Here is a 17,482-nt window from a genome sequence, read left to right on the forward strand (position 1 = left end):
CTACAGACAAAGACTGAATGAAAAGCTTGTGTCCTGTGGACTTAGGGTCAGGCCTGGCAAGAGGGACAGGTGCTCCATGGGCTTTCTGGGAATGCTCAGGGTCCAGAGGGTGCAAACCCTTTGGTACTTTGTTCCATGGTGGGTGCTGCAGTGGGGTTTGCATGGGGAAATACACATCACTACCCATGGCACCCTGCACAGACCTCAGGCTTTGGCTCAGCAAAGGCAGCCTGCTCCTAATGGGAACGAGAAGCTTTCAGCTCTGTGCCCTCTGCCTCCCAAAGGAAGGACTCCAGGCAGCTGCATGGCTGTGATGGATCCATCACCAGAGCTGTCTGCCTGTTCAAGGCCAGGCTGGATGGGGCCTGGAGCAACTTGCTCTAGTGGAAGGTGTCCCTACCTGTGTCAGGGGGTTGGAACTGGATGATACCTTCAACCCAAACCAGCCTGTAGTTCTAAGAAACACGTTAATGTCAGGCCCCCAGTGCTCCATCCAGCTTTATCTCCCTGCTCTGGTTCCCCAGGAACTCAGGGCTGAGGTCTCCTCCTTGTGTTTGGAGCCACACTTGCTGCTTGAGTCACACCTTTGCTCTGGTTCCTCTGCTGGGCCATGGATGTGGGTTTGGGGAGGGCATCTTGCAGGGATAAATGTGTTCTGTCAAAGAAGAGCTGCTGTAGGAGAACAGGGAGGCTGTGGGTGCACCTCAGCTTTGCCCAATGCCTGGTGCTCCCTGTACTCAATGGGACATGGAGAATGAAGTGAAACCCGGTTTGATAGGCCCTGTCCATTGTGTTCCTGCACCGGGGCAGCAGCTCATCCCCTGTGCTGATGCTCTCCCACTTCTGGCTTGTGTGGGGACGGAGCCATCTGCATCAATGAGTCAGCAGGACCCACTTAACACTTCTCCAGCAGGATCTCCTCCTCCTGACAGAATGGGCAGCTTCTGGCAAGCTCCGTCAGCGTGTTACAATCTCAGCTCATTAAAGGGATCCATCCTGAGCTCTTTATTGATGTTTTATGCTGCCTGGCTCCATCTTCAGAGAAACAACTCACAGTGCAGTCAATGACTACACCTCCGCGGTGCTGCAGGCTGAGTGAGAAGCTCAGGATCTGGCTCAGGGCTGGGCTCAGCTCCCATTGCTGAAAGGCTGCACAGCTGCAAACTATGGTGTTCTACACCAAAGCAGCCAAGAGATACCTGGGCCTGGGATCCCCTTTCTAGGCAAGGTTGAAAAGGAAAACACAAGGAAGAGGTGACTTCTTTTCCCTTTGTGCTTGCCTACCCCTCTTTGCTGGGCAGAGAAATTGCCTGGTACAGAAGGGAAATGTTTTCTTTCCCCCAGTGCTGTTGCCTGTTCAGCTGGAACCTGCTGGGGTGGATGTATCTGGCCTCCTCTGTACCTGGGATATGCTGGGATTCACATATCCCTCTACCTTGGGAGAATCACAGTCTTTATAAGTTCCCCAGTGCTTGCTGTTGCTTCTAAAAAGCTGGTGGCACTGTCTGGCTTCAAGTGGCTTTTACATAATACAGACTGTCAGGCCAGATGAGCATCATGGTCCCCTCTGGCCCTCAAATGTGTGAATCTAAAAATTAGAGAGCACCAGCACCTCATTGCTTCTGGCTGATTGAATCAGGGGAATCACATGTTCTCTTTATCCTCCTCTTTTCTCTCCTCTCCCTGCATCATCTTTAACTGAAGGTGAATGCTCCCTCACTCAGTGCCCGGGGTTGTCAAATAGCATTGGAAGGAGCAGAGACCTCCAGCCTCACGCTGGGATATTCTCCTCTGCATCCGCAGTGGTTCACTGGTGGGATCAGGGGTGCTTGGGCTTGGAGAGGGCTGGAAAACTGTGCTGAGCTCTCCTGGTTGCTTAAAAAAGCAACTGAAATTCTCCAGGCTCCAGGGTGAGCTCTTTTGGGTTTGTGAATGTGTGTATGTATCTAGAGAAACATGTGCTGAGGAGGGGAAGGAAGGTGATGACTCCCCAGATGGTTTCTGCAGTGTTGGGGATGTGCAGGAGGAGAGGAAGGAGCAGGGCAGGGAGGAATTGGTGGGGATTGCCAGGGATGAGGGTTCCCTAAAGCAGAGATCTGCAACAGGCAGATGGGAGATCTGCAACAGGAGCTGGGAACACCAGGATGCTCTGCCCTCTCAGTGCCTGTATCTCAGTGCTGTCAGCAGCCCCAGGCAGGAGATGTGCTGACAGCCCCTAAAGTAAAGGCAGAGAGTGGGACTCCTGGGATCTGCTATGGACAGGACCCCAGTGGTGCTTGCGGGGTTAAGAAGTGGTGGATTCATGCTGGTAAGAGGAGTGGAACAGGTTCAAAAGGCCAGTCCAGAGGAGCTGGCTCAGGTGAAGGTGGCTGGGAAGGGGCAGAGGCAGGACGGATGCCTGGAGGTGTTCCAGAGCTGCAGAAAGATGTTAAATCCCTGCTTAGGGCTGGATGATCACTTCTGCAGGGAGAGGTTAGCAATAATCTCATGTAGCCTCACACCTTCCTCCAACATATACAGCTGTGCAGGTCACCACATCCCTCTTCCAACATCCCCAAACCCTCCAAACACTGGCTGGAGGCTCCATCCCAGACCCTTCCTTTGGGAGCGTCTCTGAACTTTCCTGCTTTGCAAATGCATTCAGGTTTCCAGCCCTCCTCCTCAGGGATGCTGCGGTCAATAACTCACCAGGAGGCTGCTATTCTCCCTCTGCTTCCCACCCTCCCACTTGTCTCAGTATCTCTGCATTCATGCCTTTCTGGCCCTCCCTCGGCAGCGGGTGAGGAATAAAGCAGCGCTGGCTGAGCACGACGCAGGCTGCGCTGGGAATGCTGTGAGCCTGCTGAGGGAAGCCTTAATCACCGGCACCTCAAGGTGGGAGTGATGGATTTGGGCTGGGAATTGGGCTGGGATAAGGGGAGGACGTCACACATGGGGTTTGGGAGTCAGGTGCTTGTAGCCAGCTGGTAGCCGCTGGGAACTGGGCAACTCGGCTCCTTTCTGCACCTTTAAAGATGAAGCTGAAAGCGAAGGGGAGAAGAGGAGGGGCTCGTGGGAGTACAGAGATGCTGCATGAAGGCTCTGGGCTGTAGCTGAGGCTGAAGCATGCTCTCAGGGATGTGTTTCTCTTGGAGAAACTCCTGGAGGAGCATTTCTGGTGGGATCCAAGGGAGATGGAGAGCTGCCCAGCCCAGAAATGACTAAAAGATGAGCCTGGAAGGGCTCCGCTAGGCACCGTGCAGGAGAATGGAGTAGCTGGCCCCTGCTGGGGAGGACTCCAGTGCTTCTGCTGGCACTGGCTGGGAGGGAGCTGCTGAGCCCAGTGGGATCGTCCTGGTTTGTACCCATCCGGTGAAGCAAAAAGTGGCAGAACTGGTTTTGTCACCCTTGTTCAGGCTCCTCATCCCTTCCCTGCCCTCACGTACCCAGCCCCTGTGCTGCCCATCGGCAACCAACACTGACAACGGATGGCCAGGCCCTGAGGAGCCAGGTCCAGTGCTGGGGGGACTTGCTGGGGTGGGCGAGGGCTTAATGGCTTCAGTTTCACTTCTCAAGACAGATTCTGAACCTGTCCTGAGCTGGTAACATCGCTTTGCTCACCCAGTGAATGCTGCCAGAAAGGATGGGTGACCAACCTGGAAATGCTGCCAGAAGTGAGGGTGGGAGCTCAAGTGGAGTCCATGCCAATGTCCAGTGTCACCAAGGAGAGGCCTTGAGTCTTTGGGATCATCAGACCAGGTCCCACTTATTTACGGATGGGGCTGAGGGAGGTCACAAGGATCCCTGGTGCTCCCAAGCAGCGGTTGTTGCCTTAGAGAGGAGAGAAAGCAGTGGAAGGTGGGAGTGCGCAGCAGCACAGCGAGATGTCTCTGACAGAATATCCAGGTCCAGTTTGGACCCTGAGTCCAGGGAGTTTGTTTCTGGGAGAATGGGATGCATGTGGGATGGTTCTGTGGGTCTCAGTGCAGAACCCCTTTTCCACCTCAGCTTCTATCAGAGGAGGTGGTTCTGGTGTAAGTCAGGCTGTCTGGTTGCATGGCGGGTGGGCAATGTCTAAGCTCCCACTGATGCCTCTTGAGACGCCGGGGAAGGGTGAGGGGTGATGGTGGCTGCACCCATTCCCCACCCATACGTGGATCAAATGATTCCTCAAGGTGACAGCGCCAAACAGCAGATGCTGACCCTGGGCACACAGACCTCTCTCCACACCCCTGCCCACCCATCGGGCTGGACCAAGCTTCAATGCCCACGAAGCCTTCTGAGCCAGCGCTGGCCCCGCGGGTGTCCCCAGGGGCCAAGGGGCGGCGGGTCCGGGGTGGGGGGAAGCGGAGCCCGAGGCAGACGGAAATGTTTAAATAGTGCCTGCAGGCTCCGCGCTGTTCCCAGCTCCGCTCAGCCATTATCTGGGGAGCGGATGCCGGGGCTCTGTGGGACTGCTAATGGGCCGGTGCCATTCCAGCGGGATGACGCCACTTAGGTAAGCGCTAAGAGCTCCAGCTCCGGGAAGGCAGCGGCGGAGCGAGGGAGAGATGTGGATCCCTCCCTCCGTCCCGTTCTCCGCGCTCCCCCGCTCGCAGCCGGCGCTGGGGACGAGCCAGAGCCGCACGCCCGGGCTCTGCCGGCCCCTATCCAGGTGCCGTGGCGCATAGCTCGGCGCGGCGGAGGTGCCCCGAGCCCCCGGCTCTGAGCAGCCCCGGGGCTGCCCCGGCAGCGCTCAGTGCTCCACGGGAGCATGGACCGGCGGCGGCCCCGGCGGCGGCAGAGGGGTGAGTTCACCCAAGCGGACACGCGTGGGGCTGGGCACGCTTGGCCTGTGGTGGGCGCTGGAACGGACACGAGAGGGGCTGTGGGGGTGAGGTGCAGGTGGGGGCACGGGGCACGAATGGGGTGTCCGTGCTGGGGCTGGCAGCGAGCGTGGGTCGGAGTCACGCGTGGGTAGAGCGGGCAGCGGGGCTGGGGCTTGCCGAGCGCGAGTGGGGTGCGGGCACGGTGGGGACGGGGGTCCGGGGACGGCGGGAGCTGCGTGAAAGGAGGGGCTGGGGGCTGCGGGTCCGGCTCCTGTGAGAGGTGGGCTGTGCTGTGCGGGGCTGTGCTGTGCAGAGCTGCTCCGAGGAGCTGTGGGGCCCGCATACGGAGTGACTGGGCGCTAGGGTTGCCGCTGGATACGACCCACGCGTGGGCTGCTGCAAACCGGGCTGGGGCATCATCCTCCTGCCACCACCTCTCTGCTCCCCGCAGCGCTGGGATGGTCCTGGCAGTCCCTCCGGAGGGAAAAATCCTTTTCTTTCCCTCCCACCTGGGTACCCTCTGCCCCTCATCCCCGGCTTGCAGCCACCCCAGCCTGTAAATCATTTGCTTTTACGATCCCTGCTCTGGCCACTATCACACGAACTTATTATATGTGTTGGGCTGCAGCGGCCATAAAGCTCACCCGGTTTCCGGGCTGGCAAGACCCTGGCAGGCAGGGTGTGAGGAAGAGGAGGCTGGGGACACACTGACCTGACCCCTCAGATGGCAGCGAGGCAGCGGGAGGTGCATCAGTGCCCCAGGGGTGGCCTTCCCACTGGGAACTGGGAGATGGACTGGTTGGAGCAGGGAGTGAGTGGGGGCCACTGGGCTCCCCAGGGTTGAGGGCAGCAGTGGTGTCCCAGCTCTGATATTCACTCTGTCTTCCCTCCATTCCACTGGACTGGAGGACCCACAGATCATCTGGTTCACATCCCCTTGGGTCCCAGGAGGACTTTTGCCTCCCCAAGCCAGCAAATCTGGGTCCATGTCCAAACCTTGCACCTGGAAATTGGAGGTCCAGGAGCATTTAGGCCCTGGTTCAGTGCTGGGGGCCCTCCCAGGACCTGTCTTGCCCAGGACCTATCCAAACCCAGATCCTAAGTGTCAGGGTTGGCAGACACTGCATGGCCCGACTGCCAGCTCTGTCTGCCTGCTGTTCCCAGGCTCTCTTCCTCCCCACAGGATCCCCTGTGACTTCCTTCTGCCTAAGCCCAGCTCATGGGTGTCCTCATGTCTCCTGAGCTCCAGGTCTTGCATAGAGGGCTGGGGGTGGCTGTGGTGGGTCTGCCCTTGGGCTGCTCTTTATCTCAGGACCCTCAGTCTTGCCCCTTGGGTCACACTTTGGTTCAGACCCAACACGGAAGCCTCATGGGACATGCTGCCCAAGCCCTAATGCCCAAGTGCTGCCAAATCTCATTGCACATGTTAGAGGGGACAAAGAGCCAGCTGTGAGCGGCTCCTCCATGGGTGCAATCAGCATCTTCCTCCACACGATCCCACTCCGAGGTGGGATCTGGGTCATGAGGGACCTGGGAGGCTGCTCTCTGCTCCCTCCTGCGTAGTCCTAGCTGCAGATGAAGACAGGTCATATCCCTTCAGGGATCCAGGGGATTTCAGGTCACCAGCCTGTGCTTCAGTAAGACCAGGTGAGGAGCTCAGTGGCAGCAGGTAGCAACTCACAGGAGGGTGTTTTACCTCCATGGCCCTTTCCCATCCTGTCAGTGTGCTCATAACCCAGGTCAGCTCTGCCCTCTCGATTCACCTTGGTATTAGTGGTAAAGAAATCAGCATCCAAATCTATTGTGGGCGTCCCAGGAGACCTACTAATTTCCTGCCTGCCTGCCTCTCCTTGGATGGGGTGAGCATCTCACTTGAATCACAAAGGGAGGGGCACAGGTGGGCTTCAGGCACAGGAAAATCCCAAATCTCACAGATCCATTGCTTTTTCTTTCCTGGGAGGGGAATAAGAGAGATGAGATCTTGCTTGAACAATCAAAGTAAGTTGCCTTTGCTTTTGCCTGCTTCTCAAGGTCAGCTTGGCTAATGAAAATCAATCTCCCTCTCCTCTCTCTGCTGCATGAGCAGATTCTACCTGTGGCCCCTCACCTACTTGAAAGGCTCCAGCACTGCTTGACCATGGGGAGCTTCCTCAGGGAAATAGCGTCTTCCTGCAGGCCCGGGCACCAAGAGATGTCTTTGTCCCTGATGGATCACTTGTCTGATCTGTCAGAGGAGAATGGCTTTGTCCTGGGGAAACTGGCTGTGCCCGGAGAGCAGAGATCCGACACTGAGATCTGGGCTGGAAGTGCTGTGGGGCTGGTCTGGATGCAGAATGGCTCTATCCTCCGTGTGCTCTGCTTGCCTCGTTTTGTGGGCAGCACAAGCTTCTCCCTCCATCCATACTAAGGGGAGAGAGGTGGCTCCAGTGAGAGCCCTTCTGCCCCTCTCCTCACTCAGCCCCACTGAGCTGTCAGTGGAAAGATCTGGTGGCAGCTCAGGTTTGGTGATGGGTCCGATGCCATCAGGTCAAACCTGCTGTGGGGGGAGTTGTAGGACACGGGGGTGCTCCCTTCCCCAGCCCCACTGCCCTCGGGGAGTCCGGATCTTCCCTCTTGGATAAAGCAGGCGCCTGCCGGTGCTGCAGACTCAGGAAGTACTGTTTCCTGAGCCACAGCAGCAGACACACGGCAGCCTCAGGGCAGGGAGCAGGCCTGGGCTTGCCTGCTGACAGCGCTGCTTTCCCTGCTTCCCCTCTGCTTGTGCTGGGGTGAAGGAGAAACCAAACCCTGCCCTTTCCGGGGTTCCTGAGGGGGTGACTTGGCTCCTAGGTGTGCATGGGAAAGAAGGATGCTGCAGTGGGAGCTGTGGGGTTGGCTTGTCTCTGGCCCAACACGTGTCACATTAGTTGCAATTTGTTGCTGATATTGCCTGAAATTAGTGTCCGGCTCCCCTCCAACCCTATGCCCATGTTACAGCACTGGGAGGCTGCTCTGGGTGCACTGGGAAACCCCAAAAGAATCTCCTGCTCTGGAGGTGATGCTGTTCCCAATTCTGTTGCTGGCTCTGGATAAGCCACAGCTTCAAGTTTTCCTCCTCCAGAGAGGGCTGGCATTTCCCCTGGGAAAGAGAGGAAGAATGGATAGGGTCTATCAGTGCTGGCAAGGGGTGGCAAATCCTCTGGAAGGATATGAGAAGCCTGAGGAATTGGTGTGACTGCCTGGGTCAAGGGACAGATTTTGGCTGTGTCCAGCCTGAATATCCCCAGGCACAGAAGTACTTGGAGTCTGACTGTTGGAAATAACTTCATTACGAGTTCTCCAGCCGGCCTTTGCTTCCTGCTTTGCGCGGATGGATCTGTTATAGAATGTAATACAAATGTTTTCTCTATCTTCCTGCCCCATCCTTTAGGATTTGTAGATGTGCCCTGATGCCGCAGGGTCTCCTCACTCCTGGAAATGCAGCTCTCTTCCAGTGTGGCTGAACTCAGCTGTGACGAGACGATGGACCCACCCGTGGAGGACTTCCAGCAGGTCCTGTCCATTGACCAAATCCGCTCCATCCGCGCCAGCAACAACTACGTGGAGAGACCGGCTGTGTGCTTCCAGCAAGCCTGCTCCAACCCATCCCTGTCCCAGCTTCCTCACAAGCAAGAGTGGTCCCAGGACCGCTTGGTGTCTTCCACCTTCCAGGACCTGCACCGCAGCCACAGCCAACAGCACCAGATACCACCTTTGCAACAGCACATGAGCCACTCCAGCACGGCCAGCTCTGTCTCCCAAAGCACCACGGCCTCTGACCAGCGCCTCCTGAGCAGCCTCACGCCTTCCCACTCTGGGCATTCCCTCATCCGGACACAGCCGCGGGCCAGTGAGCTGAAAGCGGAGGAGTCTCCGCTGAAGGGGGTGGTGGAGAAGCCCCCACTGCATCCTGGGCACCTCTTCCTCTGCGAGGAGTGCGGGCGCTGCAAGTGCGGGCGCTGCACGGCCGCCCGCAGCCTGCCCTCCTGCTGGCTCTGCAACCAGCGCTGCCTCTGCTCCCCGGAGAGCCTCCTTGACTACGGGACTTGCCTCTGCTGCGTCAAGGGTCTCTTCTACCACTGCTCCACCGATGACGAGGACACCTGTGCCGATGACCCCTGCTCCTGCGGGCCAGGGTCCTGCTGCGCTCGCTGGGCTGCCATGAGCTTCCTCTCCATCTTCATGCCCTGCCTCTGCTGCTACTTTCCTACCCTGGGGTGCCTCAAACTTTGCCAGCGGGGTTATGATGGCCTGAAACGACCTGGCTGCCGCTGCCAGAGCCACACTAACACGGTCTGCAGGAAGATCTCTTCCTCCAGCGGCACACCTTTCCCCAAGACGCTGGATAAGCTGGTATGACCCTCCCAGCTTTATTCCTCTTCCTCCTCATCCTCCTCCTCTCCTTGCCATCCCTGTCCTCTTCCAGCACCCCTCCGTTCTGCAGTGCTCCCCCCCTACCCACCATAACCCCTTGGGAATAAGACTGGGGAGCTGGGGGTCCCACAGAGGAGTGTCTGGGGGAGCTGGCACCCACCAGGGAGCAGTGATGGTTTTGCACATGCAGGGGAGGGACCAGGAAAGGAAAAGAAGAGGAAGACCGAGGGTGTTTGGGAGTGTGTACTCAGGACTCTGCTCTGGGAGGGTTTTCAGAGCTGCCACTGCCCCATGGTGAGGTCCTTCCTGATGGTGGCATAAGTCAGGTCAGTGCATCCCCTGTGCAAGAGTCCTCCAGGAGCGAGACCTCCTCTTCTCTGTCTTTCTCCTCCAGCACTTTCTTTGGGTGGCCTCTCTGCTCTCATGTGGCTATAGACCTGCTTTCCCCAAGGGCTGGGGTGAGGCAGGGTTCCACCAATGGCAGCGACTTCCATCCGGGCTTGGAAGCCTCTGGGAGAATGAAACTAGCTTCAGAATGAGGTGGCACCATATTTTTCTGTCTCAAAGAGGAAGGGAAGGTGTGGGAAGCTTTAGAAACCTTCTGGCAGGGGAAGGAGCTATAGGAGGCAGCCCAGCCCACTCGCTTCTGCCCGACTGCAGCGAGGGAAAGGTCCCCTCTGGGATTTGGTGGAGAACAAGAAGCTGGGTTGAAATTGTCATTCATTTCTCAATGCCTTGAAGAGCTGCCTCCAGGGTGCAAACCCCGGCGGGATGTGAGCTGCTGCCCGGCTCCATCGATGCCACAGGCACCAAGGGCCCTGATCTGGTACCTTCCACCAGCACTGAATTCACTTCAAACAAAATGAAGATCACAAACACAAGTGTGCACCCTGTGATTGCGCTGCCAGCCCTGTTGGATAGCACCCACCCTGGGGAACAGCCTTGGGGGGCACTCCTGCACTTCCTGCTTTGGGCTGGAGGGAAGCAGAGGGCAAAAAGGGGTCCTGGAAGATGGGAGCCCAACTTTCCCTCCCTGAAGTTGCCTTTTAATGCTCCCCTTGCTTTCCTTGCTGCACAGTGTCACACCAAAACCAACACCAGTGTGCTGCTGGTGGGCAAACCCTGGAGGCATTGCTGAGGGTGTTCCTGTGGCAAACCGGAGATGGGTCTGAACCAAGTCCTGGGACTGGGCCATCTGCAGACCAGGAGGAAGCCTGACTCAGGGTCAGTGCTTTGTGCTTTGCTTGCTGTGAGGATAAGAAGCCCAACCTGCTGCTGCAGTTACAGGGAGCTCCTCCTGGTCCTGGACTCCAAGGCTGATCTGAGCCCCATCTCTGCTTGCCAGCTGTCGGGAGTGACCCTGCTGCCACCAGCCCATCAGCCAGGGGAGCTGGAGCTGGGAAGATTTCCCAGTGCTCAGCTCTTCCTGCTGGTCCCTCCTCCAAAGGGTGTGAGAGCAGAGGGAAGCAAATGGATACCCTGGAGAAATACATGTAACATGTCCCTTAGCTTCCTTCAAGTCCTTGCCACCCAGGGCTCGTCCGTTGCCTTCCCTCAGCCACCTCTTCACGTAGAGTTCTGTGGATCTATTTTTGTATATAGAAATATAACGTTAGGATGGCTAGGTCTATTACTAATAATATTCATGATACTGCTGTGAACGGTGACAGATGCAAGGGTTGGCTTCCTGGTACACTTTGCATGCTGAAAGATGATTTCCCAGTACGGTTCTTGCTAATCCTACACCTCTAGTTCCCAGGTAGTTGGGACAGGGGGAAAAGGAGGTTTACAGCTTGCCCCTGCTTTGCAGGGAGAGGGTAGGATTTAGTGCTGGCTCTGAGGTGAGGCAGGGAGATAGGCTCTCATCATGGCATTCCTCTTCCCATACATTTGCTGTCTAAAAATTGTGGCTGATTCAAGCTCCCTTCATTGCAGAGAAAAGCAGATTCAGAGAGTAGTTCATCCCCCTTGAAAACACCATTAAATGATGTTCTGATGGTGCCTGTCTCCCTCAACTCAAACAGGATCCAAATACTGGAAGTCAAGGTTCCCTGTGGAAGGAGAGATGAATCCCAGCCCTGGTGTGAGGTTGTGTCTGGGGCATGTTGGGGACATGACTGAAATCCTCACCCTGCTTTCACCTGGAGGTCAAGGGGGAGCATTGAAAGATGCTTCCTTTGGCCAAAGATGGAGAGAGACCACTTCCATAAGCTGTGGGAAATTCAGGATGATGCTCTAGGTTATACTGAGGATCTCCTGGTGTGAAGAACAGAGGGCCACATCTGTGTGGTTTGTATGCCCTTTGTGGCCAGCCCTGAACTCTGCACTGGGTTTGGTTTTAGGGCAATGACCTTCTCAGAGGATGCCCTGTAGATGTATGACCCCCATAAGCTCAGTCCATGTCCCTGTGGCAGCACTTATATATTGCAGTCATATTTATCCATATGCCAATAATTGCTTGGTTCTTCACTTCCAAGTGATGCCTGGGGCAGAGACTTCCACCAAGAGGCACCCTTCCTTCTGAGCACTCAGTTCCCTTCTCTGCTTGTGCTGATACAAGTCCTTCTTCCCAGAAGAATTAAACCTTTTGGTTTTAGGAAAATAAAAGGTCCCTTTTTCACTGAGTGTTTGAGGAATTGTCTCACTCCAATGAGAATGTGAAATGGTTCATTGAAACTTTCTGAAGAAAACTAATGAACAGAATTTTCCAACTTGCTCTACTTTGATATATGGTTGGGGTTTTTTTTCCTCCTCCTTTTTAAATGGATCCTACTTGTAAATTTAGTTACCACCTCTGTATCTCTGCAATTCATTGCTTCCTCTCCTGATGGTGCAATGACTCAACATGTGAAGCTGCATCATTTTCATGGCCTCCGAAGTCATGCAGGCACGGGATGACCTCCCCCAGGTGCTGGAGCTGTTGGATGAGGAGATGGATGTCCACACACCTGCTCCCCAGAGCTTTGCTCAGCCAAACCCTGTGCTGCTCCTGCAGCACATTCACCTTCAGGCCAGCACTCCTGCAGTATCCTTCTACCTAATGGACCTTTTCTGGGCCAGTGCAGGAGCCACAGTTTTCCTAGGGGATGGTGCCATAGCGGGATGCAGGGCTGAGCAGTTTGACCACATCTCTCAAGTGTCTCATCTCCAAGAAATTAAAAACCTGTGAGACATGTGTTATGAAATAGGGGACATGTAGGAGGGTAATTGGAGAGTAGGAGAACCCAAGATGGGCACTGAGGGCTGTTGGACCAGCGCAGGGCTTTGGTTTAACTGTGTTGAGCTCAAAATGCAAAGCCACATCCAGGACCTGTGGTTGCATGGGCTAGAGAGTTTTAGGGCTGTTGTCCTCTACCCTGCTAACAGAGGCAGGTGGCTTCACGGGGGATTACTGCTTCCTACTCCATCTAGAGGGGTCTCATCAAGCTCCCATTCCTTGCTTTTGGCAGAAAGGGCAAGTCAGGATTTGCCAAAAGCTCTCCATGGAGGCCAGCTCTGGTTCACAGAGCTCATCTGCTGTCAGGAATGCTGTGGGTAGCCTCTCATCATGCTTTTTTTCCTGAACTTTTCCTAACACCTCCAGAACAGATGCATCCCACTCTCTCCCCACCTCCAGCTGCCAGAGTCTGGTTTCCCTTCAGAGAGGACTCCAGCTCTGGTTGGGGTTGTGAGCCCCTTTCCTGCCCCACCCTGCAGTGAGTCACATCACATCTGCTCTGGCTGTTTGTTTGCAGCTGCCTGTCCTGGCAGTTTGGGTCTGTCTCTGTCCTGACGTGTCTTTCTTGGTTTTCTTTTGGGAGAGTCTTGTGTCGAGTCCTCCCTTTTCCCTGGGAGCTGACAGGGATGGATCCACTCTGCCAGGGAATGGCTCTCGTGTTGTATGTCTCTAATGGATGGGGGCTCCTCTGCTGGGAAGCATGCAGGGATGTAGGGAGGTTTTACATGGGGAAAGGGACACTTGGGTGCCAAAAGAGCAGGAGGCAGGAGGTGCTGAGCAGGACCTGCACTTCCCCTGCTCTGCTCCCCATGCAGGAGCCTCCTTTTCCTGCCCAGACCTCCAAAGCTCCATCCACGCAAGAAGTCCTGCTGGTGCTTGCTTTCTCTGAGGCTTCCCTTGGTCTCTCTCCCCTCCTTCCCTACTGGCCCCTGCACTGGTGATAAGGGGTCACTGGGGACCAAGGTGGAGTCTCCCTCCCTTTTGAGCTCCTCAACCCTCCTTATCGAAGAGCTGAAATGCTCCTTGGGCTGCTGTCCACCCATCCCTGAGAAACACTGGTGCCAGCCAAGTACCTCAAAGAACAGGGGGGAAGTTCTTTGGGACTCTACTCTCAGTTTCCCATAAAATCCTGTTGAATTTACTCTTCCACATCCCCATGTGTGAACCCCAAACTATGGGCAAGTATTATTGACCAAAAGATGCCAAAGCACAGGATAACCATTTAGGAATGGCTGCTTGAGTGCAATAGAGGGATGAGTGGAGAGGTGAGGAATTTGCACAGGGGAGGAGCACACTGTGCCCCCAACTTTCTGTCTGCAGCACACACTTCACTAGTTTGCTCCATATCTGGCCTTTGGGTGGAGGAAACTGGGAGCTCTTCAGATATTGGAAGGTTTAGCTTCGTGTGATCAGCATGTGAGGAAAGTAGATGGGGGATGAACCCCACCCCAACACCTGTTTGTGGTGGGACACGGGTGGGACATGGATGGGTGGATGGGAGGAGATCACACACCTTGTGGGGCAGGGTGAATGTGTATCAGGTAAGGAGGAGCAGTGCCAAGCCTCTCTCTAGGCCTCTGTCCTATGCACCTTCCTGCAGCACCCCAAAGGGCTCTAGCACAAGCAGGACCAAACTGCCTATGTTGAGCTGGCCTGGGCATGACAGAGGAGGTTTCTTATACCCTCTGTTCTGCCGGGAGGTGTGTGGTCATCCCAGAGCTGTCCCAGCAGAGCCCTTTCCCCTTCCCATCCCATTCCCCTCTGCCCATCATCTCCCAGCAGCTCCCTCAGCCCTTTCTGATACTCTGTGGACCAGCAGCGGCCGAGCTGCCTCCTGCCTCCCACCTCCCCAGGTGTCCTCAGCACAAAGCTCTCCTTAGAAGATGGATCATCCTTGGCTTCAAGGAAGAGTCTCGTACCAAGAACCAAAGCGTCTAATCCTCCGCTGAACTGGTACAAAGGCATTCTGTACAGTGTATAAAGAGATCCCTCCCTGCTGTCTTCACTTGGGTTCCTTTCTATAAGGTATAATATATGTTTATAACCTGATGGCTGTTTTTTGACAATACTCTTGTACCTTCTAAGGGAAAAAAGCCAACAACAACAACAACAACAACAAAACCCACCCCAAACAACACAAAGTATTTATTTGAAAAGTTTATTTTAAAGATAAGAAAAAAATAACCTATTTATTTTAATGCACCCTCTTCTGTTTGGTTTTCTTCTCTCGCAAAGCTGATAACTGTTACTGAACCACTGCTGAAATGACAGAAGTAATCCTATGGTGGCTTCACAAGCCCACTTAGAGCAACTATTCAATAAAAATACATATTAGTTTTGAATGTGGTCTCCTTCTTGTGTCTGCGATGGCAGGGGAAGGACCCAGGCTCCTGCTTTGGCCAGGCTCTTCCTGGCTGCAGGATGCTGCTGGCAGTGATGGGGTGTGGAGGGATCAGTGTGAACTCTTAGCCATCTCCTGATGCTTCCAGAAAGCCTCAAACATCTCAGTGTGTGCTTCCCTACTACAGCGGTCCCAGATCCTGAAGGAAGGGCAGGCTCCTGGAATGAAGGGCAGGAGCAAACAGGGAGGGGCTGACATAAGAAATCCCAGAGATTTGGGGGATTTCAGTCACTCCAGAGATTCCAACACATTCCCAAAGCCTCTGCTTGCACCAGAAGAGGGCGGGTGATGCCACAGGCAAATGGACACAGTCTGCAGGAGGAGGTGCAAGGTGGGCACTCCTGCCTCTTCCCTCCACCTCTGCCATGTGTTTAGTCCAAGAAGGGTGAACTTGGGCCATAGCACCATAGGTCCTGGATCACGCTGGTGCCTCTGATCTCCCAGTGCATAATACAGGGCAGTTTGATGCATTTCTGCACATACAGAGCCCAGTAACAATTTCTTGGCTTGAGGTTGTCTTCTGTTCACCTAAAGCTCTTCCCTCATGATGGGGATCTTTATTAGAGCACTTCCAGAGCATTAAGTCTTTTCACACAGCTTTGGTGGCCAGTGAACCTCATGGTTAGTGGCACATTCCTTGCTCCCATTTGAATTTGCTGGCTGCGTCTTTGAGCCCTTTGGCTTTGTCTGAACTCATTGCCTATAGCTGCATCTAGACTAGACCTGTGCTCAGGAGCCCTCTCAACCTTTGTGTATTCTCCTTGTCTCTCACCATCAAACCCTTTCTTGGGCTGTTTTTACTGGTTCTGGAGTCCTGTTTGTGCTATTGCTGGTAGCAGAGCATGCTTTCCAAAATGTGTTCCAGTGCTCAGGATCTGCCTCAGGGTTGTGGAGTACAGATGCGAGTCCAAGCCCTGCTGTGACTCACTCTTCCCCTCCTTTTCAAACAAAAGATGACTTTAGGCCATTTGTCACCCATTGGCTCTTCTCAGTGCCAAAGTCCCTCTCTCTTGGACACAGCCAATCAGTTTCATGCCTATATGCATAGCCTTCTTCTATGTTAGAGGCCTTTTGGTATGTGTCACAACACCTCCCAAGCCTTCCCTGTCCTCATCAGTTCATGCCACTGAATCTTACAGACATCTATGGATCTTTATCAGCTGTGGCCCTGTAGAGGAAAATTGAGCTCAGGAGCTGAACTGTTCTGTGGGATTAGCAGAGAAGCACATATAGGGGGTCTGTGGACCATGATTATCTAAAAGAGAAGGTAATTGCTTGCTTAGATGTTTTCCTTCTATGTAAAAAAGTTATTACGGTGCCAGGAATCTCAGAAAGTGACAGTAACTGGGCCTTCTCCTAAGGTCTCAGGCACAAGCTCTTCCCTGTGAGGGTGCTGAGGCGCTGGCACAGGGTGTCCAGAGAAGCTGTGGCTGCCCCATCCCTGGCAGTGTTCAAGGCCAGGTTGGATGGGGCTTGGAGCAGCCTGCTCTAGTGGAAGGTGTTGGAACTGGAGGAGCTTCAAGCTCCCTTCAGCACAGCCCAGTCTGGGATTTTGTACTTTTATGAAGACCAGACAGAGGTGTTGCGGGCTCTAGCACACTGTGCCCCCATGGCAGAGCACGAGGCCTCAGGTAAGCTGGTGACAGCACTAGGATAACAATCCCAGTTCCTTTTTGGCTAACACAGCCAGATGTTTTCCAGATCATCCTGTCCTAGGGCAGCGTGGGCAGGGCAAACTCAGCTCCACAAAACCCTCCCTTAGTGGCAGAGAAGGTTGTCCAGAATTGGATTTCCACTCTTACAGTGTTGAGATCTTCTCTTGCCTTCAGAACAAGCATTCCCTTAAGGATATCTAGGTATGATCCAACCCTGGGCCTGTGCTAGAAGCCCACCAGGAGCCAGCACCCCTTACCAGCCTGGGAAGGGTGCTTGGTGTACTCCAGGAGAGCAGGGCTAGGTGTTTGCAGTTGAGAGGTTGGCTGTCTAGACAGTGGAAAGAAACAAGCCCTCTCAAGGGCTCATTCATCTCTCCCTAAGATGGCTAAATAGGTCAGATGACTCATGCCCTGAAAGTGCCTATTTCTCCTCACTGACTACAAAGAGGGAAGGAAGGAGCTTGACAGCCCTCCACACTGGAGACATCTGAAGGTAGTGGATCTGAACCCAGCTGCTGCAGGACCAGCAAAGAAATTCAGCCTACCCTGAGGATCCAACGTGCTCTTTGGTCAGTGACTTCATCAGTGACAGTGACAAGGAGATGAGGCAATGATTAAATACCAGCAGCTTTTGAGCCCACACTGAAGATGATATAGATGAACCTGGGAGTGCAAATTTGGGTAGCACCAGGTAGAAGAAGGTCAAATCTAGTTCCCTACTGTCACTGTAGGGACTATAGAGCAGAAATTTAGGCTGGAGGGATTTGTAGAATGGTTTTTCCACAACCATAAATGCTTCCTCCCTTGGCCATAGTCATCCTCCCTGTACTGCTCAGGGCAGCTTATACTCTGAAGACTACTGATGTGGCCTGAAGAAGCCAATGGTGCTCTGCTCTGGGCAGATACAAGAGCACAGTCCGATGTTAAACCAGGGTCTGCTTTGCTACCTCTGTTCTGAGCTGCTTTAGTGACATTTGGGAAATGGGGTCCTGGAGGGATTCACCTGGGACACTGAGGGGGCAGATGTGAA

At 54.5% G+C, this 17,482-nt stretch overlaps 1 protein-coding gene across 4 annotated transcripts; it reads left to right on the plus strand.

The window, feature by feature from the left end:
• Positions 1 to 2,676: 2,676 nt before the first annotated feature.
• On the plus strand, positions 2,677 to 14,738 carry SPRY3 (sprouty RTK signaling antagonist 3). 4 transcript variants are annotated; one of them, XM_005143565.3, is made up of 2 exons: positions 2,677 to 2,874; positions 8,197 to 14,738. In XM_005143565.3, exon 2 carries the CDS (start codon positions 8,244 to 8,246, stop codon positions 9,162 to 9,164), a length of 921 nt encoding a protein of 306 aa, XP_005143622.2. In that variant the 5' UTR covers positions 2,677 to 2,874; positions 8,197 to 8,243; the 3' UTR covers positions 9,165 to 14,738. The 4 variants fall into 4 exon arrangements, with proteins under 4 accessions (XP_005143622.2, XP_030900042.2, XP_030900043.2 ...); XM_031044182.2 differs by lacking the exon at positions 2,677 to 2,874 and adding an exon at positions 4,382 to 4,477; XM_031044183.2 differs by lacking the exon at positions 2,677 to 2,874 and adding an exon at positions 4,496 to 4,766.
• The last annotated feature ends 2,744 nt before the right edge of the window (positions 14,739 to 17,482 follow it).

Source organism: Melopsittacus undulatus, chromosome 6 (assembly GCF_012275295.1).
Source record: "Melopsittacus undulatus isolate bMelUnd1 chromosome 6, bMelUnd1.mat.Z, whole genome shotgun sequence".
Taxonomy (NCBI): domain Eukaryota; kingdom Metazoa; phylum Chordata; class Aves; order Psittaciformes; family Psittaculidae; genus Melopsittacus; species Melopsittacus undulatus.